At 45.3% G+C, this 27080-nt stretch overlaps 1 protein-coding gene across 7 annotated transcripts in view; it reads right to left on the bottom strand.

Annotated features, from left to right (window-relative positions):
* The window catches only part of LOC124487917 (cAMP-specific 3',5'-cyclic phosphodiesterase 4D-like), a 53500-nt gene that overhangs the window by 6309 nt on the left and 20111 nt on the right, over positions 1 to 27080 (bottom strand). For 2 of the 7 annotated variants that reach the window (XM_047050315.1, XM_047050316.1), the window contains 6 exons: positions 3753 to 3944; positions 3431 to 3472; positions 2894 to 2930; positions 1914 to 1987; positions 1666 to 1715; positions 1398 to 1510 (listed from right to left, as the gene is read on the bottom strand). In XM_047050315.1, coding sequence (XP_046906271.1) covers positions 1398 to 1510; positions 1666 to 1715; positions 1914 to 1987; positions 2894 to 2930; positions 3431 to 3472; positions 3753 to 3944 — 508 coding nt within the window. Of the gene's footprint in view, positions 1 to 1397; positions 1511 to 1665; positions 1716 to 1913; positions 1988 to 2893; positions 2931 to 3430; positions 3473 to 3752; positions 3945 to 17446; positions 17603 to 23313; positions 24659 to 24868; positions 24980 to 27080 lie in introns of those variants that run through there. The other 5 variants (XM_047050317.1, XM_047050319.1, XM_047050322.1 and 2 more) reach the window with 4 other exon arrangements.

The following is a 27080-nucleotide window of genomic DNA, read 5'->3' as shown; positions in this document are numbered from 1 at the left end:
TACATTAAACTCATTGAAAGGGAGTCAAATGGCTGAGCGGTTAGGGAACTGAGCTAGTCATCTGAAGGTTGCCAGATCGATTCCTGGCCGTGCCAAATGATGTTGTGTCCTTGGGCAAGGCACTTCACCCTACTTGCCTCGGAGGGAATGTCCCTGTACTTAATGTAAGTCGCTCTGGATAAAAGCGTCGGCTAAATGACTAAATGTAAATATAAACTGTAATTTAATGTGCTCTTGGGGGCCCTCTGGTGGCCACGGGGGCCCTAAGCAGCTGCTTAGTTCGCTTATGCCTTGGCAAGGCCCTGGATGAGAGTAGGGCTGGGGATCTATACCCGGTTCTGTAAGTTCCCCGTTCCAAATTTCTCAAAAGATCAATAAGGTCAAGAAGATCTTAAATCAGGAAGATCAATAAGAGCTTATCGATTCCACTATCGAGACTATGTAATATAATGTAACTTATGTCTCGAGAGATAAGTCAGGTCAGTTAAATCAAATCACTGGTATTAAATTAAATTCAATGGCCTGCCAACCGCCTTTAAACTAAAAGAAGAAGGATTTAATTGGTTCACGCCCCCACTTCGCTACATTTCTAATTTTGTTGCTAGCTACGATGGCTGAACATTAGTGATGGGAAGTTCGGATCATTTTACTGATTCGGTTCTTTGAATCTCGTTCAGTACGATCTCTCGTGAAATAATCTTTTTTCGAGTCATTCGTTCATTTCGGCGGGGGGGGGGGGGGGGGGGGGGGGGGGGGGGGGGGGGGGGGGTTAGTGCATGACATGTGCACCAGCAGATACTATTTTAAAAAGACATTCCTGCATTAAAATAATGTATCATAACAGTTTGTATGATTTGGTCATTTATTATCACACTAGCATTTAATTATCACTAGCATTTAATTATCACGGCAAACAATTACACTGCACTAAACTGTAAGTGTAAATGTAAAGTGAAAATAACAAAACCAGTCAGTATGATGACTTGAGCGAGTATCATTCACGTCCTATTAAAACAGCGGCCACGCGAAAGGGAATGAGGAAATGGTTTCCTCTACTAAAAAATACAATGCGGGTCACGTGAAAAAAGGATCCAAAGACTCGTAGAAAGACCGAGCCGGGAAATGAACGAATCGTTTGTTTCCTCTAGCTACCAGTACAGAGCCTATGCATGCAGGTCACGCGTAAAATGATCCAAAGACTCCGTAGAAAGACCCCGGATTCGAATCGAATCGTTCATGAGTATGTGGCCCATTCATCTTGCCTAGGGCGGCCAAAGTACTCGCACTGGCCCTGCTGAGGAGATTCAGAAGCAGAATTTGCAACACACCCTATGATGCGTGAGCGTCTCCAGAATGTGGATGAGTGGATACGTGTGTCTGGCACGGAAGTAGCTCACCTTATTGGAGGCCATCTCGCTGACGGAGTGACGCGTCTGGATGGTCTCCAGCTGGTCCAGGCACCAGTCCAGCTCTTCCAAGGTCTCCACTGCCAGCTTCTGATAAGGCTCCTCTGCAGGCGGGGCACAAAGGGTCAAGGGTCAAACAAGTACTACAGTACAGTATCCTAACTCAAGTAGAGTTAGCACTTCATGTAGAAAAAAAAACAAATAACGGGCCATACTGTCATACCAAGCATGATCAGTGGAGATGTGACTGGTGACTGACCTGCTAGGCATGGTTTGCACATTGGTGGCGGGTTGCTACTTGGTGGTCTTCTGTTGGACAAAACAAAAACAGATCCAGATCATTCCCTTACTTGTTTATCACGTCGGCCATCTTGGTTCAATCTATCCGTCCATTCATCATGTCTGAAGTGGGCTTGGTGGTCTTTGTTTGGGAAATCGGGGCAGTGTGGGATCAAAGACAGAAAACTTGGTGTTTTGACTCAACATAAAGCTACGTAAAGTTCTTACTTGTTGCCCACGCGATCCTGTAGATGAGTCAGTACGGCGAAGTTGCTTCTCACGGTTCGTAAACTGGCAAGTACCTGTAGTAGGAGTGAAGATTACACAGAATGATGGTGCTGTGCTGCCTGGTCAAATACAGACCGTTCCTTGGCTCTAACCAGTGAAATGCTGTTAGAGCAGTGCACTTGGGGTCCTTGATTATTTAGCCGTACTTTTGTATGACACTTTGGATAAAAGCGTCTGCTAAATGACTCAAATGTAATGTTGTAAAAATGTCATTCTTTGACAGGATGATTTTGCACACTCATTTCTGTCCAGGCTGCTCTTTCACTCCATTTCAAACATCAATCAAGACTTTTGTCTCAGACACTTTTTCTATATCTTTATGTAGCCATTTGATGCAACACAAATGTCAAATGTCACATGTCACTCGGATGAAGAAAAAATAAATATGAAGGATGGACTAAGCACTTTAAAGTTCTCCCCTTACAAAAACTCAAAAATATTCGACATCTGTCTGGAGCGCTCGGGTGTAGGGTTCCGGATTGTTTTGCAACCCCAGTCGAGTTGTGACACACACTCCCTGTAACTCAGACTCTGGTGCGCAGAGCAGGCCTGTTCCTGCGAAAGCCAGAGGCTCGGGTTAAGAGATCTTTCGCACACAGGTTGCGTCACTGACATGGTGAAGTGGAGAACAAGCTGCGCTGTATAGAGACTGTGTGCGTGTGTGAGTGTGTGTGTTAAAAAGGAATTGCCCCTCCATCTCTTTAACGCCACCCAAATATACATGGAGGTGGCGTCACACATTTCAGCAGGGTAGCATTTGGTAATGCAAGTACATCCAGGAGGAGAAAAATATGGAGAGGACATTGTAAAGTTGTCACAGAACACCTCTCTAATACTGACAGGTGTAAGACAACTCAATTTAAAAAAAACTTTACTTAGAACGGGCACAATGTTTCATAACGAACAGTTAAGTGACTAACCTGTGCAAATGGTGTCACTATCATGTCTTCCCCGTGGCTGAAAAATAATTGTATAAAATGATTAAAGGCAAAACCACAAGCAAAGGTTTACAATGTCTAAGAACCCTACTACAGCAAAACAAACCAGTTTTAGAATATAAGATATTTAAAACACCATGTAAAAAAACACATACTGTATATATCTGTTACAGTTATGTCGTCAGATAACATGTTGGACATAACATCAAAACTAAAATCACATGCACATCTGTGGGAAGACTGTGTGAGATCATGCACATAACACTGTCTGCTGGCCTTTTGGCAAAGACAGCAAACCTTAAGTGACACATGCATACACACTGTAACAGGGTCAACTGGGATGCAATACAGTGCTTTTTGAGCGGGAATATTGAGGAAGTGACAGGGATTGTATGTGTGTAGCTTGGAGGTGTTGGGAAGGTGGTAATGGGCTGGTGAGCGAGGGAGGGAAGGATTCTGAAACGTTTTAAATGCGAAGGGGAGGACAAACAAAAGGAAAACATCCTTGTGATCTCTCACCGAGGTAGCCAACTGATTTCCCAGTGCTTCAACCCCTCTTCCCTTTGAAAACACAGAGGCAGAGGCTGCAGATGACTGACTAGCTAGGACCACAGAGAAAAAAAAACTACGGCGTACGTCGTTTTGTTTCCGTGAACAAACACAAAGAATAAAGTGTCTGTTAGATCTCAGGAATGGCCACGGAGTCGGGGCAGAATCGAGGATTACATTGGGACATCCCTTGTTTCATACGATACTGTTAACAACGTGAAGCGACTTGATAGAAGGATGCCAGTGTTGGCTCGAGTTCCCAGCGAGGGAGGGGTAGTACTGGGATACTTACAGCTCACTGGCAGTGGAGGAGTTCCGTGACATGTTCTTGGGAGAGAGGTCGAAGTCCGAGTCGGAGCGGTACAGGAAAGACTCCCGCCGCTGGCTGTGGGGGTAGTTGGCCTGCATGACCATGCCCGAGCCAGGGCTGGCCTGGGGGTCGAGGGGGCTGCGCCCCACCGACAGCCCATTCTCCACATCGAAACTGGGGGAGAGAAGAGGGAGAGGGAAGGGGTAAGCGGTTTTACAAGGCAGGAGACAGGAGGGTAAGGAGTCAAAGTTCATAATGTACATGGACTCCAAAGTCAAACCTCTTTCCATCTTTACGCTTACTAAAATAAATGCTAAAATCAATATGTGGAATGTAAGTCTCGACTGAACTGCTGTTGCCCTCTTCTTTGAGAGAAAGCAAGAGAATGGAACAATCAGTACTGTTTGAGTAGCACGGCCAGGATGTTCAGAATGAGACAGAGAGACAGAGAGAGAGAGAGAGAGAGAGAGACAGAGATAGAGAGAGAGACAGACAGACAGAGAGACAGACAGACATAGAGAGAGAGAGAGAGACAGACATAGAGAGAGAGAGAGAGAGAGAGAGAGAGAGAGAGAGAGAGAGAGAGAGAGAGGGGGTGGGGGGGAAGGGAGAGAGGATGAAAGGGAGAGACAAAAAGAGGGAGAAAGAGGAGGAGAGAGAGGATAAAAGGGAGAGAGAGAAAAAGAGGCAGACAGTGAGGGAGAGGAAAGGAAGAAGAGAGGGTAAGGGAGAGAGTGAGAGAGGAAGAGGGGGAGAAGGAACCATGCAGAAGAAAAAGGAAAGAGAGAATAAAGGACAGGATGTGAGTTCTAGTAATATCCAGTCATTATGTAATAAGGACTTGCAGCAAATGTACCCCTTGTTATCCTGCATACCCCCACTGGGCAATGGTGAATCAAGTTATGCAATAGTCTACAACTCCAAGATGATATGTTGGACCGCTGAATTCATCCAACTGTTTAAGACCTACACACAATCTCAAACATCAACTTAGTTTGGTAGAAAATAAACGTATGTACAGTCTGAAGATCTGCTTTTGCATATATTCAGATATATAATATATACACACACGCACGCACGCACACACACACACATACAGGGACTACCCTCTTTCTCTCCCTCCCTTTCATATTCAATGGTATCTCCCCCCTCAGCATTTTTTGCCAGCTCTGACGACAAGGACTGCATCGATAGCAGCGCACACACACACACACACGCACACACACACACACACACACACACACAGGGACTGCCCTCTTTTTCTCCCTCCCTTTCATATTCAATGGTATCTCCCCCCTCAGCATTTTTTGCCAGCTCTGACGACAAGGACTGCATCGATAGCAGCGCTTGTGGTGTCAGCAGCTATAAATAGCTCTCTTCAGGAGGGGTGGATGCTGCCAGTCTATATATAGATTCAAGGTGGAGCAGAGCTCCAACACCCTCACGGCCAGCCTGGAATTTCGTCCCATTCATTAATATCAATGCAAACTGGCTTTTGGTAACACAGGTCATTCTTTTCCCATCTGAGGGAAAAAAATGAAACTGATATAAGAAGTCATAAGCTTTCTTTGAAGGGTAAGATTAATCTCCAACCCTATTTTCATTTGTTCACCATGAAAAATTACATAATATGTCACCAAAAACAGAGTACCGAGGGGTTAAAGTTCACTGTCGTTTCCTTTTAGCCTTCTTTCTGCTTATTTTCCCCTTCACTAAACAATACAGTGAAGAAGGATGAAAAAAACTAACAAAAAAAAAACAAGGTTTTTACTTCAGAAACAGCAAGAAATATCGGACCTTTTCTTACTGAGTGCGGAGTCAGGGTATTAATGAACTTTGGTATTCATTTCACATTCCACAATGGAAATTTAATTGAGTTATTTTTGTATGTTTGCACCCCCTACCGGGCATCATGGGTAACTACAAACCCCATCAAATAAATTGAGGTTTCTGCCATACTAGATCTGCCCGGGTCGATTGTCAGTGCTGTAATTGTGGAAGAGTCTGGGAGCACTGAGAGTGGTAGACCACGTCAAGTCACAGAGCAGGGTTGCAAAGTGCTGAACATAACACGTACAAACCAAACCTGTTGCATCACTCACCTCACATCAGGATAATGCTACCTAACGTGCATACTGTAAAATGGAGAACATTTGGTGCTTTCAACTTTGTGTAAATGCTTTAGGGAGACCCTTTCTTGTTCCAGCATGACTGCCACTATGCACAAAGAAGGGTAGGTAAAAACATGGTTCCCCCCCCCCCCCCCCCCCCCCGAGCACGGCCTCCCTCTGTCCCAGAGAGGAGCAGTCCTGCTGGGCAGAGGATGAGCTGAGAGGGTGCCTGGAGGCTTTGTGCTGCTGTTAACCTTGAGACTTTCCTGGCTTGGAGGACCAGACAGGCCTGCACAGAGCCCTGATCTCAACCGCATAGAACACAGATGATTGAGAGCCAGGTCTCCCCATCCAACATCAGTGCCTGACCACACTAACCCTCTCTTGGCTGAAAGGACTAAAAATCCCATAGACACACTCCCAAATCGTTTGGACAGCCTTCCCAGAAGATGGGCCGCCGTCAACTCCATATCACTGCCCGTGGTTTTGGAATGGGATGTCCAACAAACTCATATAGGTGTGATGGCCAAGTGTCCTTAAACACTCAATGGCCAAAAGTATCATTGACAACAATACAAAGGTAAAACAAAGGCAATACAAAGGCTATACAAAGGGAGTCAGGTGGCTGAGCTCTGGATAAGAGCGTCTGCTAAATGACAAAATGTAAAAACAAATGACAGTGTTTATTTCTGCCATGAGAAGTCACCGTTTCAAAGTCAGTTTAACGGAATGTCACAAGTTTTTGGTGGAAACACAGGGTTGTGGAGCGGTAACCTTGAGAAGTTCTCACAGGATCCTGGCATTGTTAATGTCCTCCGGGTCTCTGACGCATTTCCATTTTGAGACATCTCCACCAAACCTAATAAACCACACACATGGCTAAATTAAAATCTGGTCATGATGACCTTGGCTGTCGCTCCGAGCTTCTAGTCTTGTTCTTAAACTCTGACACGGCTGTGTTCTGTGTGTGTGTCTGTGTCTGTGAGTGGTCTATGTGAGAGTGAGATAGGGCTTTACATTTATATTTAGTCATTTAGCAGACGCTCTTATCCAGAGCGACTTACAATAAGTACAGGGACATTCCCCCCGAAGCAAGTAGGGTGAAGAGCCGTCATGAGAAACGTCATTTGGCACGGCGGGGAATCAATCCGGCAACCTTCTGATTTCTAGCCCGACTCCCTCACCGCTCAGCCATCTGACTCCTGGTCATGGTTATGCAGTGACAAAAGGGCACTACTTGCTTGAGCAGCGTGTTTACTATTAAAGGGGCTATCTCGTTCAAACTGTGAAAGAAATGAAATTTGCTGTGAGTGGTCAACCTACAATGACATGGGAAAATTCCATATAAACAAATGAACAACATAAAACTCCCATGGGATTCAGAAGACAGCCTTAAGAAGCCTCCTGGTCTTTGTCACCGTGGACAAATACACCGACCAGATATTCCTCAATTACAGTCATTTATCAGCCGATGAAAAGACTGAAGATCCACAGCATGGACCAAGCTGCTCTCCTTTCCGTCTTTATGGCCCAGAGCCAGGCCTTGCGTAATCAGGTCGTGCCTGTCTCCTGTGATTGACACCAGCTGGACAGACCAGCAGCACTCATGGGAACGAAAGAAAGATCTGAGGGACTTTTGAGTTTCATTCCGAGACCCCAGATGTTATCGCCAACCAGAAGCTTCCAGAGGATGACACGGAATCTGGAGTCAAAAGTCAACCCTCCACCTACCCCCCCCACCCCCCACCCCCCACCCCCCACCATCACCCCTTCCCTCCAACCCCCTTCCGTCTTCTTTCCTTGTGGCGTGAGAACCAGCTCTAGGGGGGCCTGGCCGACTGACGACAATCAAAGGAGAAAGTGTGTTTGCGTGGTTTCTTCACACACACACAGGGACTGCCCTCTTTTTCTCCCTCCCTTTCATATTCAATGGTATCTCCCCCCTCAGCATTTTTTGCCAGCTCTGACGACAAGGACTGCATCGATAGCAGCGCTTGTGGTGTCAGCAGCTATAAATAGCTCTCTTCAGGAGGGGTGGATGCTGCCAGTCTATATATAGATTCAAGGTGGAGCAGAGCTCCAACACCCTCACGGCCAGCCTGGAATTTCGTCCCATTCATTAATATCAATGCAAACTGGCTTTTGGTAACACAGGTCATTCTTTTCCCATCTGAGGGAAAAAAATGAAACTGATATAAGAAGTCATAAGCTTTCTTTGAAGGGTAAGATTAATCTCCAACCCTATTTTCATTTGTTCACCATGAAAAATTACATAATATGTCACCAAAAACAGAGTACCGAGGGGTTAAAGTTCACTGTCGTTTCCTTTTAGCCTTCTTTCTGCTTATTTTCCCCTTCACTAAACAATACAGTGAAGAAGGATGAAAAAAACTAACAAAAAAAAAACAAGGTTTTTACTTCAGAAACAGCAAGAAATATCGGACCTTTTCTTACTGAGTGCGGAGTCAGGGTATTAATGAACTTTGGTATTCATTTCACATTCCACAATGGAAATTTAATTGAGTTATTTTTGTATGTTTGCACCCCCTACCGGGCATCATGGGTAACTACAAACCCCATCAAATAAATTGAGGTTTCTGCCATACTAGATCTGCCCGGGTCGATTGTCAGTGCTGTAATTGTGGAAGAGTCTGGGAGCACTGAGAGTGGTAGACCACGTCAAGTCACAGAGCAGGGTTGCAAAGTGCTGAACATAACACGTACAAACCAAACCTGTTGCATCACTCACCTCACATCAGGATAATGCTACCTAACGTGCATACTGTAAAATGGAGAACATTTGGTGCTTTCAACTTTGTGTAAATGCTTTAGGGAGACCCTTTCTTGTTCCAGCATGACTGCCACTATGCACAAAGAAGGGTAGGTAAAAACATGGTTCCCCCCCCCCCCCCCCCCCCCCCCCCGAGCACGGCCTCCCTCTGTCCCAGAGAGGAGCAGTCCTGCTGGGCAGAGGATGAGCTGAGAGGGTGCCTGGAGGCTTTGTGCTGCTGTTAACCTTGAGACTTTCCTGGCTTGGAGGACCAGACAGGCCTGCACAGAGCCCTGATCTCAACCGCATAGAACACAGATGATTGAGAGCCAGGTCTCCCCATCCAACATCAGTGCCTGACCACACTAACCCTCTCTTGGCTGAAAGGACTAAAAATCCCATAGACACACTCCCAAATCGTTTGGACAGCCTTCCCAGAAGATGGGCCGCCGTCAACTCCATATCACTGCCCGTGGTTTTGGAATGGGATGTCCAACAAACTCATATAGGTGTGATGGCCAAGTGTCCTTAAACACTCAATGGCCAAAAGTATCATTGACAACAATACAAAGGTAAAACAAAGGCAATACAAAGGCTATACAAAGGGAGTCAGGTGGCTGAGCTCTGGATAAGAGCGTCTGCTAAATGACAAAATGTAAAAACAAATGACAGTGTTTATTTCTGCCATGAGAAGTCACCGTTTCAAAGTCAGTTTAACGGAATGTCACAAGTTTTTGGTGGAAACACAGGGTTGTGGAGCGGTAACCTTGAGAAGTTCTCACAGGATCCTGGCATTGTTAATGTCCTCCGGGTCTCTGACGCATTTCCATTTTGAGACATCTCCACCAAACCTAATAAACCACACACATGGCTAAATTAAAATCTGGTCATGATGACCTTGGCTGTCGCTCCGAGCTTCTAGTCTTGTTCTTAAACTCTGACACGGCTGTGTTCTGTGTGTGTGTCTGTGTCTGTGAGTGGTCTATGTGAGAGTGAGATAGGGCTTTACATTTATATTTAGTCATTTAGCAGACGCTCTTATCCAGAGCGACTTACAATAAGTACAGGGACATTCCCCCCGAAGCAAGTAGGGTGAAGAGCCGTCATGAGAAACGTCATTTGGCACGGCGGGGAATCAATCCGGCAACCTTCTGATTTCTAGCCCGACTCCCTCACCGCTCAGCCATCTGACTCCTGGTCATGGTTATGCAGTGACAAAAGGGCACTACTTGCTTGAGCAGCGTGTTTACTATTAAAGGGGCTATCTCGTTCAAACTGTGAAAGAAATGAAATTTGCTGTGAGTGGTCAACCTACAATGACATGGGAAAATTCCATATAAACAAATGAACAACATAAAACTCCCATGGGATTCAGAAGACAGCCTTAAGAAGCCTCCTGGTCTTTGTCACCGTGGACAAATACACCGACCAGATATTCCTCAATTACAGTCATTTATCAGCCGATGAAAAGACTGAAGATCCACAGCATGGACCAAGCTGCTCTCCTTTCCGTCTTTATGGCCCAGAGCCAGGCCTTGCGTAATCAGGTCGTGCCTGTCTCCTGTGATTGACACCAGCTGGACAGACCAGCAGCACTCATGGGAACGAAAGAAAGATCTGAGGGACTTTTGAGTTTCATTCCGAGACCCCAGATGTTATCGCCAACCAGAAGCTTCCAGAGGATGACACGGAATCTGGAGTCAAAAGTCAACCCTCCACCTACCCCCCCCACCCCCCACCCCCCACCCCCCACCATCACCCCTTCCCTCCAACCCCCTTCCGTCTTCTTTCCTTGTGGCGTGAGAACCAGCTCTAGGGGGGCCTGGCCGACTGACGACAATCAAAGGAGAAAGTGTGTTTGCGTGGTTTTTGGGGGCCTGGACGCTCCAGGAAAGAAGGGAGCAGAGGAGAGAACGTGGGTTTGGAAAAACATGAAGGTTTGTGTGTGTGTGTGTGTGTGGACGTTTAAGGGCGTTGGTGTGGGGTGTGTTTGTCTGTTGGTCTCTTTGTGAGTTCCTGGTATTGCGTAACCACGGGTGAAGGGGACCAGGGGCACCTGGTCTGGGTAGGGGGATGTTTACTCAACCCCTCCACTCCATTGTGTGTGATCTACAAGCACCAGAAAAACAAGTTGTGCCACCCAAAAAAAGATAGACAAAAAGACGGCTTTGAAAGTAAACATTGTCTGTGTGTGTGTGTGTGACGTCTCCAAACAAGATTTTTCTTTCTTGCTTGAACGTCATCCTGTATACACAAGGTATGTTGTTTACTGTATGATTCATTTGCATGGAATTTTGTTTCAGTGAGTTAGTATCCAGCATTGAAACATAACTAGCTAGCTAGCTCAGAAACATACCATGGCTATGGTTCGAATGTAAGAAACATTTTGAAGGTTCCTTAAAAAGGTATTTTGTGCACACGACTCCCACCACCCATCTAGATAGAGGCCAGAATAATCATCCCTATGAGGAAATGAGGTGTGAATTTGTATTTAACCCCAGGATATCCATAGGCTTTTATAGGTCTTCAATACACCTCATAAATGTTGTAACAACCAGAAGAAACTGGATAATAAGTTGTTTCCATTACATCAATTTGGAGGTTGCCCAAAAATACTACATTGTGCGTGTCTGATCTAACCATTTGAGCATATGTTTGTCTAAATTTAGCGTGAGGAGAAGTCCTTGCACGAGGGCCGAGGAGTCAACAAAGCGAGCATGTTTATTATTTTACTCCCTGACCTTTGACTTATTGGCGGAGGACCGACTCTCCAACACACGAGAACTTGACTTGTGGTCAACGATGTGAGAGAGGCAGAAGTTTACAGGACGTATACACAATGCTCATTTCCCACATGTAGAAGGGAACAAACAGACCATTATTTTTTACGTGAACCCCCCCACCCCCACAAACACCACCAGTATCATCTGCATGGCAACAGACAGCACCCACACGGACAAAGACAGACACACACACAGGCAAAACTGCCTCACAAAAACTTTCTTCAGGAAAAGCCATAAGAATCATGTCAATAGTTCTAGAAGGCTATCCACGCAGGGGGGGCGGGGGGGGGGGGATGAAAAGCACATTCTTGGACCCTTCACCCATCAACCCTGGCAGGGAGAGTGATGTCAGAGTGCCGATGGCAAAGACTGGCAAAGACAGATAACGCGACGAGGGGCACCAAATCGGTCGTGTTTGTCAAAGTTATTAGAAGGACACGACGGCCTCACAGCTGAGTGCCAGGAAGGCAATGTTCCCTTCAGAATGCAGCTCTGGGAATATTTTTTGGGGCTTTGTGGCTTAGAATAAGCTACAATTTCGACTTGCTTGGACGTATTGTATGACTGTGTCACACAACGCTAAGTCTATGTAGTGGTTTAAGCTAAGCTAGTGTCTAAGATAAGCTACCACTAAGCTAGCGGTCTAAACTAAGCTAGTCGCTAAGCTAAGCTACCACTAAGCTAGCGGTCTAAACGAAGATAGTTGAATTCATTATCAGTCACACATGGCTTGGCTGACCAGGTCTACAGTATGAAAATGGTGTAGGCAATTTATCCCGTTGTAAGAACAAGTTGTGTTGGCTGAATAGTGAGTGGCCAGGGTGCTGAACTAACAGGAAGAGAGGCGGCAGAGGGAGAAGAAGAGGATAAAGAGTACAAACTGATCTTGGGGTGGAGGAGAGATTAGGGGAGCAAGGTAGGGGGGCTGGGATCTCTGGACCTACATCAAAGTGTGTGTGAATGTGTGTGTGTGTGTGAGTGAGAAAGTTGAAGTCAAGCTGCTGGTGACTCCTCTCAGTTGCCGGGTCTGGTATGTGACAGCGTGAGTGCGTGTGTGTAAATCTGCTTGGTGTGCACACAGGAGCTCCTTTTTGAAGGTGGCGTGCATGTCGTGACATGGATGTCAATCCCATATGGAAGAGTTGTCATCTAGCCCACAGCAGCCCGGTACTGTAGCAAGGTATTAAACTTCAGACACACATAAATAGATTCCACACACATAATAGAGTGTTCTATGAAGTCATAAAGCTCATGTTCTATTCCTAGGAATGGCAACACTCAACCTAATGTCCATGCGAGATTCAATTTTGATTCTATTTAATAGCTCTTACGGTTAAACTAATCCAGCTGAGAGGTTATTCTCAGGTTCTACCTGTCTTAGCTGATTATCAATCATGAAGGATACAAGAACTTATTATATAAGTCACAGACAGAATCGAATCACACAGTGGCGAAGCACGTGATGAGTATTGTTAACCCATCTGAAGAATTTATGAAGGGTTACAGTAATAGACCTCTTGAAACAAACCAGCATCCTACACTAACTCACACAATCGTTTTTACACACATGGGCAAGCACACACGCACGCACACACACACCTTACAGCCAGCCAGCTGGGCATGATTAGGGTCCCAGTGGTGCAGGTCTCTATTTGGTCCTGTCATCGACCGCATATTGAGAACCTTCCATCTTCCATCAGGCAAACAGCAAACGCTAGCCAGGCACAACAGGTAGGCACAGACACACACACTTGCAAGCACACTCTCTTTCTGTCTCTTTTCTCTCTCTCTTTCCCACTCCCCCTCTTTTTCCTCCCTCTCCCCTTCCTTTTACTTCATCTCTCTCTTGTCCCCCCCCCCTTCCCCTCCCCCTCTCTCTTTCGGTAAAACAACAAGCACTGGGGAGGAAGGGAAGCAGCTCTCCTCTAATAGGTTTCATTTGGCTGTAATAGGTGCTGCTCAATAAACTGGTACTGAGTCCTGCAGCGAGGCAGGCTCTGCCACTTCCTCCTAAAATTAAGGAGCTGGCGAGCCTGCAGGGAGAGTGATCACATGGGCCCCGGCTGTGTCCGGTGTTCGCCAGCCAATCAAAGACGTTGGCCACTGCTAACGTGGGCCACTTCTTGTATCCATCCTCTAAGCACAATTATTTTGTATTGTTTCCTTGCAGCCCGTAAGCTTGAGACAGTAGTGTCCTTTCTGGGAGACAGATGCTTGGATCTTGAAAACTCCTAAGCAAACATGGGTACATACTGTAACTGTAGACCCGGGTTCAAACTCCCCTCTATTGCTTACTGTCACACACACACACACACAAACACTTTATAACACACACATACTTTCTCCCAGTTGCACATTGCTATTCCTATCTGTGCCAGGGGGCCCCCCCGAGTCATCGACCATAGATGCGTAGGTGACAGATCGTGGTCTGTGCTGACATGATGTCAGTGACATCATTGGTGGTTTCCTGGCCGTAGGGAATACAGCTTCCAAGCTCATCTGTCTGCTCACTGTTGGCCAGTGGTTGCAATTCAATTTCAGTCCATCCAACTCTTTCTGAAAGGCCATCTATGAAGGAAATGTAGGGTCTCAATACCCATACAACCATACTTGGTATGCCAGAAAAATATTTGTCCCAATACACGGTCAGATACGGTCTTCCAAACATACCAGGATGTTCTACTGCATCTGGTTGCATTTTGCAGCAAGCCAATAATGCTTTACTGGTTGCTTTTCATCGTGCATCTCTTTTTGCGCAACAAACTGTGACGCATGTATGGCTCAACGTTCAAGGCCCAATGTCATGAGGAAGCGGTATGTCTCGATTGTTCCCATGCTGTCTACATTGGCACATACTTCATTGTAAGGGTATCAGTACATAAAGTAAAAACAAAAAGTATGCAATTTGGGACGCAGAGATACTCACCATAACCTAGTAACAGGTAGATGTCAAACCCGAGTGCCACAAACCGGATCAGCAGCCGAACAAGCGGCAGGACTCGGTTTCCCCGGAATTTTTATGTGATTACTTTCACCTGTGTCTGCTTTAGGGTTGCGTGTATTTATACCCGTCTATGTAACGTGCTTCGCAAAGTCTTGATCTTTTACAGTCAGCGAGAGCGCTTGTCCGATTGTTGTTTATATATAGTGTTCAATTAGTTATTGAGATTTTTCCTGCTCCTAACTTCGTCTTTTGGTTGATCTATAGTGCCTTTTTTTGGGCTGTCACGTTGCCTGTCCCTGCCTATTCTTTATAAAAGACCCCAGCTGTTAGATCCTATCCCTTCGGTCTGTGCATCATTCGACAAGTCCAGTTACAATCATTATGCTTCGCATACGTTTCCGAAAACAGTGGTTCACTTCACTTCAGAGCATCTTCACATCCTCCCTGAGTGGAGAAGTCCCTCCTTTAACATTACAGGACAGGTCACAGCATGTGAGTTCACATAACCATCAATGCATTGATCAGATACTGTTTGGGGGGGAAAAGAGTGAGACAGATTGCATTTATATTTGGATTTTCATTAGCATTTAAATGAGCATTTTCCTATTATAACAAGGTTCTGGGAGTCTGTGTGGTCTTATGCGGTTTCATTCATCCACTTGGAGAAGAGTTAATTCAATTGAGGTTAGATTCAATTGTGACCTCTTGAATCAATTAGGAATTGAAGCAATTACTAAATTAAGCCTGACCTCTGTGGTGTATGGGTGACACATCAGTCCACATCAGCCTCCTAGTGGCAGTCTCTATCTGTCTATGTCGGTTTGTGAGCTGTGTGTGTTGCTGTGTAAATCTGTTTGTGTGTGTGGGAAGCGGCACCTCTTTAGTTTTTTGTCGTACTTGCTAACTGTCTCCTGTTTCTCCTGGCCCAGATTCACCTCATCCTCCGTCTACCTGTCTGTCCACCGGTCTACCCACCTACTGAGCACGCCTGCCCTGCCATCTACCATCCTACTGCCTCACCCGACCCCTCCTAATTCTGATTAAATAATCATTTGAGTACTGAAATGCACCGTGTCGCACGTCCATTCTCCCCTAGCACCCATAACAATGGGCCTGTGACCAGGCCAGACCAGAGGCTAGTGAGCCACACAAACTGGACACACGGCATTCCAAATCAGCCTGGTTAGAAACTCATAACGGGACCACAAAACATTCGACCTTTGAACAGTGTTCTACATTCAAGGGGTCAACCAGCTGGAAGACAGCCAAGGACCGCCGATCGTTTTCTTTCAGTTTACAGAGAGAGGCTTCTAAATTACAGTTCAACCTCAGCAGTGAAATTAAATGCTCAGTAGCCTGGGAACCAGAGAAATCTGGAAGCTCGTAGTTTTTTAAATGCCACAACAGTGCTCTTCTGTACAGGTTCACGTTCTGGTTCCTACAACTGAATTGCTTTAATACACAGTACTGTGAAAAAGACTTAGGCACCCCAAAAATGGTATACGAATATTTAATGTTTTGCGAAAATATTTGTTTTTTGTTTTTTTGTTTGTTAAAGCATTTTTGCTTTACTTTTTGAAACTATATAATTGTGCTTAAGACTTTTACACGGTCCTGTATATATTTAACGGTACACTGAACTCACAGTTCGCTACGTAATATGGTTTAGGGGTCACAGCTCGATAGGAGTATGTTACACCACTAATAAACCTGCCTGCTTCAAATAGGTTTAACTGAGTCAATGTGGATTTCAGATGAACGGAAGATGTGCAAGCATTGTGTCTGAGGCTTGGCTGAACCTGTATGTTTGATAACTAATGTCACAATTCACCATGCATTAGCTGACTCTTAAATCTGTGACCACTTGCAATTTGTGTACACGTTAAGAGCTGGTCAAATCTAAATCAACTCAGAATCCCATTAGAGACAAGGAGCCAGGACATCCTCGGACTTCTTTGTACTGAATCATAAACCCATACATCAATGTGGTTTGTTAGTAGCGGGAACACTGACACATAGTTTATTGGATTGTATCCTGATTTCGTGGACGACTTGAACTGTATCATTAAGACACAAAAAGTTAACAGAAAGATGACCATAAAAGTTGTTTGCGTGTACATGTACGCCTAAATGAGTGTATCTGTCTGAATCTTGTAGGCCTATATTTGTATGAGTTCAGCTCCCTCATGTTGAAATCAGAGAGTTGCGGCTCGGCTGCTCCTAAACATGAGTGGAAACTGGACTGGGGAGGAGGGTCAAAAAGGCACTTTTCTTCTCGACTTCACTGTGTTATTAGTCGCATATGCTCAATTCATCAGGCTGCAACGTGCCCATAAACACGCCTGACTCACAGTCATTAGACGTTTCCTTTGAAGGTTTTTTTTTTTTTTACATTTGAGGGCTGACATTATAAACATACATTTGTTCCGCCAGGACAGAGGTCTGTCGTCATGCTTTCTGAAAGGCCAGATACAGAATTAGTCATGTTTCCTTTAACTTCTCAAAACTGAGCAGTGGGACAAGTGGGAATAGTCTGCTGGGTGCGTCCCACACAACATAATGGTCCCCTTCACGTAGTGCCATCTGTTCTGTAGCAGTGGTGTGTGGGGGTCTGTGTGTGTGTGTGTGTGTGTGTGCATGCTGACGTATAAAAGGCAAATAGTGGTAGCAACTCTGTCATGGAACAGACAACCTTTGACTTCACCTGTGCAGGTCAACCATGTGTTCCACATTAAGACAAGCACACCTCCAGGCCAAATCTCTCAGTCAGTGACCACAAGTCACAGGACTCCTTGTAAAAAAACGACCAAGCTGTGTTTTCTCAGCTACCAAATCACCACAACACGGCCCATGCTCCTCATTTAACCACCGGCGGTTTTGAATTTGCCCGCAGGCTAAACATTTTCCAGGAACACTAAATGTAAATTAGAGAACAGAAAAGGTAACATGCATACACACATGGCGGAAGAGACCTACCACATATATAAGGAACACACGTTTTCGTGAACATGTTAATGTTAAATTGACAACCGCACGTGTGGTGCGAGGTAATAATTTTGATGGGTTACCGTCTGCGTTTCTGCACAATGTCAATGGGTCGGTTGACCGCACAGGGGGATCCACATATATTCCCATTACGGACTTTAAAGGATCGGTCCGGGGGAGCAAGCATTACACAGTTTGTTGGCAAACTCATATTTCTCCCCTTCTTCCTTTATCCTTCCTTGTACCCCCCCTCCCCCCCACCCCACCCCACCCCCCCTCTCTCTTTCTGACGCTCTTGCTCTGCTTTCGTTCGTCTCGCAAGACGGGCTAGCGCTGTCTCGTTCCTCTCCGTTTGCGAGGCCTCAGCTTTCTCACGCCGCACCTGGTTTCCATTGTCGCTCAAGCAAAGGACGGGTCCGAAAGCGAGGAAGCGAAAAGGCCAAAACAACAATAAGACTGATAGAATCCCTGGTGGAGTTCAAGTGTGGACCCCTGACGAAAGTCCTTTCCAGCGTTTTCCGTCAACATTCCTTCCGTCGAAAAGGCATGAGATAAATCCTCTGGACCACTGAGACATCTTTTAACGTTCAACCTGAGAAACGCGTCTCTCAACGGAGAAGTCGATGTGCATCTTCTCCTGTCGAACAGAGCCAATACACCGCGGTGAAAACATTCAAACTCATCAAAAAAAAAGGATCAAATGAGGGACTTGACGGAGTGTTTTCCAATGTCCTGTGTCCAGCTATCAAGGTCTCCTTCAATACTATCCCCCCCCACTGACGTTAAACCTCCCACTCTCTCTCTTTCTGGTCTTCTCCTGCAGTGCACTTGTGAAGCACGTCCTCTACCTTCCAGTCCCGACTCCCTCTGACAGCAGAACACATGTCGAGCCCAAGTTTCTAAAACAGCTGTGTGCCTAACTGTGTGTGTGTGTGCACTCTTTCCCTTCCTGAGTCTGTGTGTGTGTGTGAGTCACACGAACTGTGAGGTCAGAGCTGTGAAATCAAGGGGCTCCGAGACAAAATAAATTGGTCTCAGTGTTAACCCATAGTACCAGCAATCCTGCATTCACAATGTTTATAAATATTCTTCAAAAAAGAACATTAGAATTGTAAAAGAAACACCCCCCCCCCCCTAATCTGCCATGGCCATTTCGACTAGCATAAACTCAGACGTGATTCCTGTCCAAGGAAACTGTATGTAAATGAAGAACTTTGAATAAACTCAGCCAGTACGGTCAGTGAGGGCTATGCTTGAGCTGTTCTAATGAACTTGGACTGGCGCTGATGAAATTAGGGGTAAATATTTGTCTGTTGAGGAGAACGAGGTCCACGTCATCAGGTATATGGGAAGAAAAAAAAGGAGGGATGAGAAAGAGTCTTTTCAAATGTTTGCTCTTAGGGTGAACACTTGAATCCTTTAGTGCCACTGTTCATCCCTTATGGTATCAGTTCTTACGCAACAGTCACTGTCCAGTGGTTAACAGTCCCATGACATGTCAAGTGACAAAGAGACCCACTTTCTTGTTAATAAACAAAAAGATCAGATTAGTGTCTTAATTTAGGCAATGTTACTTAGTAAAAATGGATCTAATTTTGCTGTAATTATCCACTGCATCTCACGGAACAACAACCAAAAAAGTGCTTTCTCACTTATCCTACAGTGAAGGACTGTCTGGCAAACAGTACAGCAGGCTGTGTCTGCATCTGTCATTCTACAGTCCGTTTTTGTAAGGTTTGAGTTTGCAGACAAGGAGGGATATTGAGAGCGAGGGTGGGGTACACACAACAGGAACGGAGAGAACCCAGCTGGTGTCTGGGGGTCAAACCCCGGCTGATGGGAGACATGCTTGACAAGCAGAGAATTAATTTAGCCAATCAGCATCACTCTACTGAGTGAGCTTGTCTGGTGAGGAGCAACAGGTACTCTAACCACACTGTAGATGTGGTCGAGCATTCGGTTGAACTGAGGCAAGGAGAAGAAGAAGCCTGGGGGGGGGGGAGTGACACCACATCTATCATCCTCCAACGACACATGGCACCGTTTAGAATGATTAAAAATAGAATTGCATTGTCAGCGAAGGTGCTGGTGCACCACGCAAGACAGAACCTTCTAGAAACATTGTCACGTAGGAAATACGTGTGAATATGTGAGACAAGATTGTTCCCTCATCATAATAATAATAATATAACATTTAAAAAAAATCAACAAAAGCACAGACCAGACCTTGTACTCCTGAAGCAAAATAAGAGATATTCCTTAAAAACTCACTCTATATGACCAGTCATGAAGACAAGTCATTGTAACAGGTGCTTGGGGGTACCAAAGGTACACTGCGAGGTCAGGCTCCACTTTGAGGAAGAGAGCGGGAAGTGTATACATATATGTAGGGTTTCTAGTCTCTCGCTGACTGACACACGCACATATCCATGGCCTCGGCTCCTTGCGCAACGTGTCTGAGAAACGTGTTGGGTCTTGAAAAAGACGCCGGTGGTGGCTTGCCAAGAATGCGCCTCATGCCATCCAGCGTTCCGTTGCCGGGGGGGGGGGGGTAACCATACCCAGAGGTGGAGGGCTCTGCTATGCCGTGTCACCTGCTCACTGCTTCACTGCCATGGCCGAAGCCAGGCTGCCCTGGCCCTGATATTTTTGGGTGTTCGTATGGCTGGGAGTCCTAACATTATGGATTGTATGTGTAAGCTATACTGTGCCCTTAAAATGCCCTCATCAAAATGTCAATGCATGTCTGTACATGTGGGTAGGGGGTTAAACCACACCAAAAAAAATGTTAACATTACAATCAATAGTCTGGTCTGGAACTGCCAGATCTAACTGGAGTTCTGAAAAAACCTTTGGGCCTTTTGGACTGTACGGTTTCGTCAAGATGTAACTTTTGCAGTTATCTTTCGGGTCACTACATATTTTAGAACAGTGGCTAAGCTGAATTTAACATTGGCAAAACTTGATAGTTATTCATCATTAAAGATCACTTGGGACTTGGCATTGAACCGATTCCTACTATGCAATGACTGTACGAAAAGACCGTGCAGCAAAACCCATCCTCTTGCACCCTCTTGTGGACTATTTTGGATTTGTTGGAAAGTATGTAAATGTGAATGTGAATGCTGATGACTTCAACTGAAAACTATAAAAAGATAGTCCATACAAGAGAATAAACCTGGAACTCTCACAATAACAATGTTTGATTTGATTAATATCAGGCAAAGAATGCTGGTTTCTGCGAGGGATATTACATGCGCAGACACATGTCTTGCTTCTCAAGAGCTTGGTGAACTGGAGAACGAGAAGTGTATCAATAAATCCTCATTCACACGGAGAGGGGACCAAAAGGCTTTCGCCATAAGAGGCTCCAATTCACGAGTAACAAACCAGGAAAAATCTATTTACATATTTGTTGACTTACCCTGCTGTGTCTCAGAACCGCTGATGCATACTACCCTCATTGTATACACAGTTTAAAATGTAAACTTTAAATCATTCATGGATGGATAAATGATCACCCAAACAAATCTTGGATTCAACTGATCTACTTACATGGTTCGTACTGTATGTCTGCCAACTGAAACATTAAAACCATTGAAACTAACAACATTCATTTTTCCTGGCAAACGGCTTCAGAACTCCTAGCTTGGCAAGCATGGGCCAGCGATGATTCGCATAGAACATAGCGGTTGATTACAGAATTGGACTGATGAAACAAACAAAACAAAAATTCCTAACACTCCAATAATATCCATGACCATAACATTAGCTGACCACAAGCCTGTAATCCATAATTACAACCACTGTCAGATCAATGCTCTCAAAAATGTGGCCCCGAGTTACAGAAGGCCTTAAATGGAGCAATCAATAGGATTTTGGAGGGGTTGGAGAGCATGGTCATGCAGATGGACTGAGAATATGTAGCTGAGTTTTGACGCATGTGACCCCCCCTCCCCTCCCCTAACCCCCACCCGTTCCCCGCCTGTAGTCTCTGCCAGGGTAGGGGGAACTATTCAAGGCTCGGGTGCTTAATTTATTTGGGATGTGTGTGTGGGAGGAGGGGGAGGGGGGCATGTTTGGACTCAGGCAGGGTTGCTATGCTATTGTTGCCTTTATTATCATTCCTGTTCTCTTTGAAGTGGGGTTGGGATAAGGGGGCAACTTGGCCTTTGCTTTCAATAATGTTATTATTGCGTATGGACTGGTCGTATCGTGGTTGGTTGAGGCAGGAACTGAAGTACATGCTGGGCTAGTTCCGCAGATTATTAAAAACATGCCTGCCTGTCTCACTTTCTCTCTCTCTCTCATCCATATTATGATAAATAGGGAGTTGTGGAAGCACTGTACAGGCCTTGGGCAAGAGATTACTGCAGAACCCTCTCTGTCCTAGTGCTCAGCAGAGTGACCACAGCTGTTGTTATCAGTGAGAGTGAAGGTACCAGAGTGGACTTGGTCTGAAGACCACTTGGCCACACCTAAAGACAGTAAGTGCTCAAACGAGGTCACTGATGAGCAGACCTGCTTGCTACTGGGAACAACCTTGTTTACGCAAAAGAAAAAGGACAGCTCCACATCTACTTCAAAGTGCTGTATTTTCTCCCATGACTATATTCATGGTCATAAGACCTTAAGTTTCCCTTTGAACAAAAGTACGCGCTTAAAAAAATCAAAGTCTGTGCGTTGTTTAGGCCCTCAACTTTATGAGAACCAAACAGGCTTCTGTAACTGTTCTTCACATTATGCAACAGAGGCAATGAAAGAAGAACCCTTAAGTGTCTCAGACCCCCTCAACTTTGATAAACAAAACGTATAAATAAAAAAGGTATGCATACACAAGTATACAGAAACAATGTGATGTGTCCACTCGGGTACAATGAGAACATGGTACACAACCAAGCCATTGAAAGTCAATAGCAGCCCAGAGGAATTCATATAGAATGTGGCTGTGGGGGGGATAATGAAGCAAATCACTAATGCAATTGTTAGACATTGTCTAGGCTGGACTATAGGGAACTTTACAAATGTCTGCGGTTTATGTCTGGTTCTGTTGAGTCACCGGGGACACCAGTCTTCCACAGAGAGCTTGAGGTTAATATGAAATGGTGGCAATCATCCCAGTGGTAACCAGGCATCCAGGCATGTAGACACACACACACACACGATATGCATGTGTCACCAGCGTGACTCTGTCCCTCTCTAACCCTCCCTTCCATTGTGACATCAGCAAACAGGCTTGGTTCTATCGATCCTAGCCTCAAGGTTCTCCATTGCTATGCACAGACCAGCCTAAATAAACACAGAAGTAGACATATACATGTAGCCACACACCGAGCAAATATAAACATGCAGATGCAAAATGAATACGCACATTCTCAGGAACACAGAATTAATCATCTATTGTATACAGATCCAAACACAATATACACACACCCGGTTTCCACACGTAGCTATGGCAGGGAATACTGGTTTGACTGACTGCAAACATTTTCCATTCAAATTTGCAATATCATGTAGTGGACACGCACGTTGCATGTTTTCCTGAAGACATTTAAAACATTTGAACTCCACACTGCCACAAAAACAGGAAGCCCAGTTAGAAGTGTTCGTGTCACACAGCTCTCCAGCTTCCTCTTATGCTACACAGCCGTGTGTCATCAGCAGCAATTCAGACATTGTATTTAGAATCAATAAAAGACTATATAAATAATCAAAGTAAGCCTTATACCTTCCCCAAAAAAGTTGATCTGGATCTATGCTCTATGGGTTTTAACCAAAGGTGCAAGCACTGAAAGACCTAACCGACATGCTTGAACATTTGCTTCTGACTACCAAAACATTGTTCGTTTCGAGACCGCAAGAAACAGAGAGGATGCCAACAGTCAACTGCCCCCCTCCCCCCCCCCACCCCCCCCGTATTCCGACCACAAAAAAAATCCAGTTCACGTACCCCAAACACGAGTGCCTGCGTCCATGCCCGTGTCCTAACGGCATGCCTTTCCGTGCTAACCGGGAGTCCTTGTTCATTGTGCCACTCAGTGTTTTCAACTCCTATGGTTTTCCAGAGCCTTACTGGGTCATTATCGACGACGCAGCAGAGGAGTCAAAGCATCCATCCAGTCACACGGGACCTGGCAGATGACCTGGCGTTCCACTGGGTCCTCTTCTCAGAACTTTTGGAAATGTCCTGGACACGCCACATGCTGCAGGTGTTTTGGAGAGGCTTGACTGGGGGGGCGGGGGGGGGGGGGGGAATTGGGGGAAGGGGGTTATGTCACTGGCCCTTCCCCACACAGGTGAAAGAAGAGACAGGTGTTCAAGGTATATGAGAACAGAAACTGCCAAGCCAACTACCTGCTGCTGCCCCAGTACAGTAAACGACGGTGAGGAGAGCTGGAATGAAAAGGAGGAATTCCCGATCGAAACAGGTCTCAACAAAGATGAAAAGTAGTCGGCGCTCTGACCTGCTACAGAACAAAATGAAAAAAGAAACAGAGAAAGGTAGAGACGATGCAACTGCAGGCTCGGTTGATAGAAGAGTTTCCTGGCTCTGATGAGGCAAACTTTAGAACATCCTGAGAGTGGCAGAACTAAAAAGCCGCAAACTCATTTAAGCCTCGAAAACAGTACTTCCTCTTTCTTCTTCCTCGCTGTCAAAACTTCTCAACGACTGGCTTCTTCTTCACAACACACTTGTTTTTTTTCCTCTTCCTGAATAACGAAGAAACTTTGCAAGTGAAGCCTCAGAGAGAGAGAGAGAGAGAGAGAGAGGAGGAGGAGGAGGGCATGAGCGAAGGCTGACCTCCCCTCGGTAGTGTGGGAGCTTTGTCAATCCCCTGAGACGAGGTCCGAAAGGTCCTCCAAACTCTGCGCTTGTCGTTTTCCCCCTTTTTTTTCGGGATCTCTACAATTAGGATGAGAACAATTTGGGCTTCGTCGCAGGAGTTGCCAAATCTGGGTCAAGCCAAAAATAAAGTTAAAAGTAAAAAAAACAAACAAAACAAAGACGGTTGGTTGGTTGGTTGGTTGGTTGGTTGGTTGTCTAAGAGTACAACGACAGACACCGCTAAGATGCCTGGAGATGAGTCTCAATTACAAGAGCGATCTCACAGTGGGTTTAACCAGTTAACGTCTTTCGACACACCGAGTTTGTCATGTGTGTCCAGACTTGTTTGTGGGTTGTCTGGCTCCCCTGTGATGCAGCTGGGTGTCTCGCTGCGATGCCTCCCAGCACTCGTTCCACTCAGGCCAGGCTACCACGTGGGATCGACATGCTTCCTAATCAGGCACCCTCTCCACCCCCCTACAGCTAAATAATCACAGGATGCATTGTTGGCACCCATTGGTAAAGGGGTAAAAGAAGGGGAAGGAGAGAGGGTTCTGGAACGCTGTCAGGTGGAGTGCTTAGTTCTTGGGCTGTGACCACAAGCTGGTATACTAACTGATGTGATACATAATACAGAATCTACAGAGGATACAGAATCTTTTTTTTTAACATATTTTACCTTCTGGAGACGGTTGATTGAGGATGTCAAGTGTGATTATGCTCCTCTTGGATGAGCAGTGGCAAGACAACTTTTCTGCTGTGGGCGTTCTTTGATTTGAGGTGCTGAAACCTAAAGGAACATTCGACATTAGTAGTTCACATTCTGTTGAGACTGGGTAATGAATGTCAGTCCTTTTGTGGAATGGGACCTAAGAAGTCCTAGTTAAAAGTATGTACAAACGAATGCTAGCCAGTGCAGGGTCACACACTGTCCTCAACCCTGATCTCACAGGCTCATCAGAGCATGAAACACACCCAAACATGTGCTCTTCGATCTGTCAATCTGACTGTGGAGTGGAAACTGGGGGAAGGGCAGTGAGGGTGGAGGAAGGGGGGAGGGGGGGGACGACATGGTTGGAGCTCCTACCAATGACAACATGAGTTTTTTTTTTTTTTATGTTGCCTACTGTAGGCCAAGACTCTGGCCTTGACCGAGACAAACACGCATAGGACATCCAGAGCCACGCCTCCTTGTGTTCAAACGCACACACTGGCCTAGGAGAAACACACACACACACGCAGCCACACCGTACCCACCAAAACACACACACACACGCACACACAGATCCACAAACCATGGGAAGTGATCTCTGCCACAATGGTACAATCTTTCATCAAGTCTCTTGGTGCGGGTGATGAGTTAATCCTCGGTTTAAGGTGTGTGTGAGTTGGGTAACATACGACTCATAGGACCCAGTGTGTTTTTTCATTGAAGAAGGACTGCAGATGGAGCAGGAGGGTTTCATCTGTACGTCTGCAGACGTGCACTTCTGGGGCCGGGGCACTCCTTATCTCCGGTGCCCTGTCTGAGAGACTAAAACCCCCGCTGCTGACACATACCTCTCGGACGAACCCTCTTGTGTTTATCTGCTGCAGTTTACACTCCCCTGCACTGCAACATGCTCGATTTATCTTCTATGACGTTAAAGGCAGGGCAGCGATTGCAGACCTGTGCTGACTTGTATACATCTGCTTTGCTTCATGAAAAATATGTCATGTTGAACTCAATTGCACAACCAGACAAAGTGCTAGTCAGCTTCTATTGTCGGTAGTAAAAAAAAATATTGCACTATGTAAAACGACAGCATCGTTCAAAAACGATCATCCTTGAAAGTTTCATTAAGTTTAACTCTTCCATATGCTCCTTCCCACACCCATGAACAGGGAGAACAGGGGAACAGGGCATTTAGGTTTGGCCAAGTAACTATGCACAAGAAAACACAAGTAAACCAAGAACACTCCATACAGTTGATGAAGGTGAATTGACTGGGCAGGGCTCCCCATATTTTGCTGGATTAACTGTCCAAATAAAGAGTCGTTGACAAAACTGAAAGATGCCTCATCAGCGACACTAAATCTGTATAGTGGTACGGTTTCAGGCAGTAACCCACATTCTGTGTTCTCTATTCTTAGGGAACCAACCACAACAGGAGTATTGAAACTCATGTTTCAAAACACAGCTACATACACAGACAGGTTTTCAAATCTGATTCAGCAAACTTCTAACCTAAACTACTCTTAACCTTGAGATGGATTAAAAAAAGTTTTAGGCCTGTTGTTGGGGGGCGGGGGTACATCTTGCTGGTATGGAAAACACACACCGTATCTAAAAATATCCTTCCGTATCTCAACTAGAAGGAACCCTGCCTGCTCATCTAGTCAACAAGTTAATGATACACCACAACCAAGTCAATCCAAGTCCAGGACTTATTTACTAGAATATTCTGGAGAGTGTTCTTTCCCAATCTGAAGATAAATGTTGCTATTAGTCACTGTCATACAGTAACACAGAGAAAAGAAAGTTAAGTTGTTTGAGAAAACATTTTTATCAGGAAAAAAGGTGTGCTTATACCCAAAAAATAGTAACATGATTGATTAGGATATTTATCCCACATAGAGAAGAATACTGGCGTGAAAAAGAGAATAGAAAAAAAGAAAAACTCATTTATTATTGGTTAAAAACACTGGCCTGCATTTTAAACTTTGGGTAAAGAAATAAGCCTTTTTTGTGCATAAGCGGTCTCCAGAACTCCATAATGACCTTAAGGTCATGACCCTGTATATGGAAAATCCATCTCTGACGTCACCCCCCCCACCAGCACAGACCAACTGCTGAGTGTTTTGGAAAAAAATTGTTTGGGGTTAGTGTTTTCATTTGTATCATTAACTGT

This window comes from Hypomesus transpacificus, unplaced genomic scaffold (assembly GCF_021917145.1).
Source record: "Hypomesus transpacificus isolate Combined female unplaced genomic scaffold, fHypTra1 scaffold_107, whole genome shotgun sequence".
Lineage (NCBI taxonomy): Eukaryota > Metazoa > Chordata > Actinopteri > Osmeriformes > Osmeridae > Hypomesus > Hypomesus transpacificus.
The sequence above is the reverse complement of the archived record's forward strand: the minus strand, read 5'-3'. Positions and strand labels throughout refer to the sequence as shown.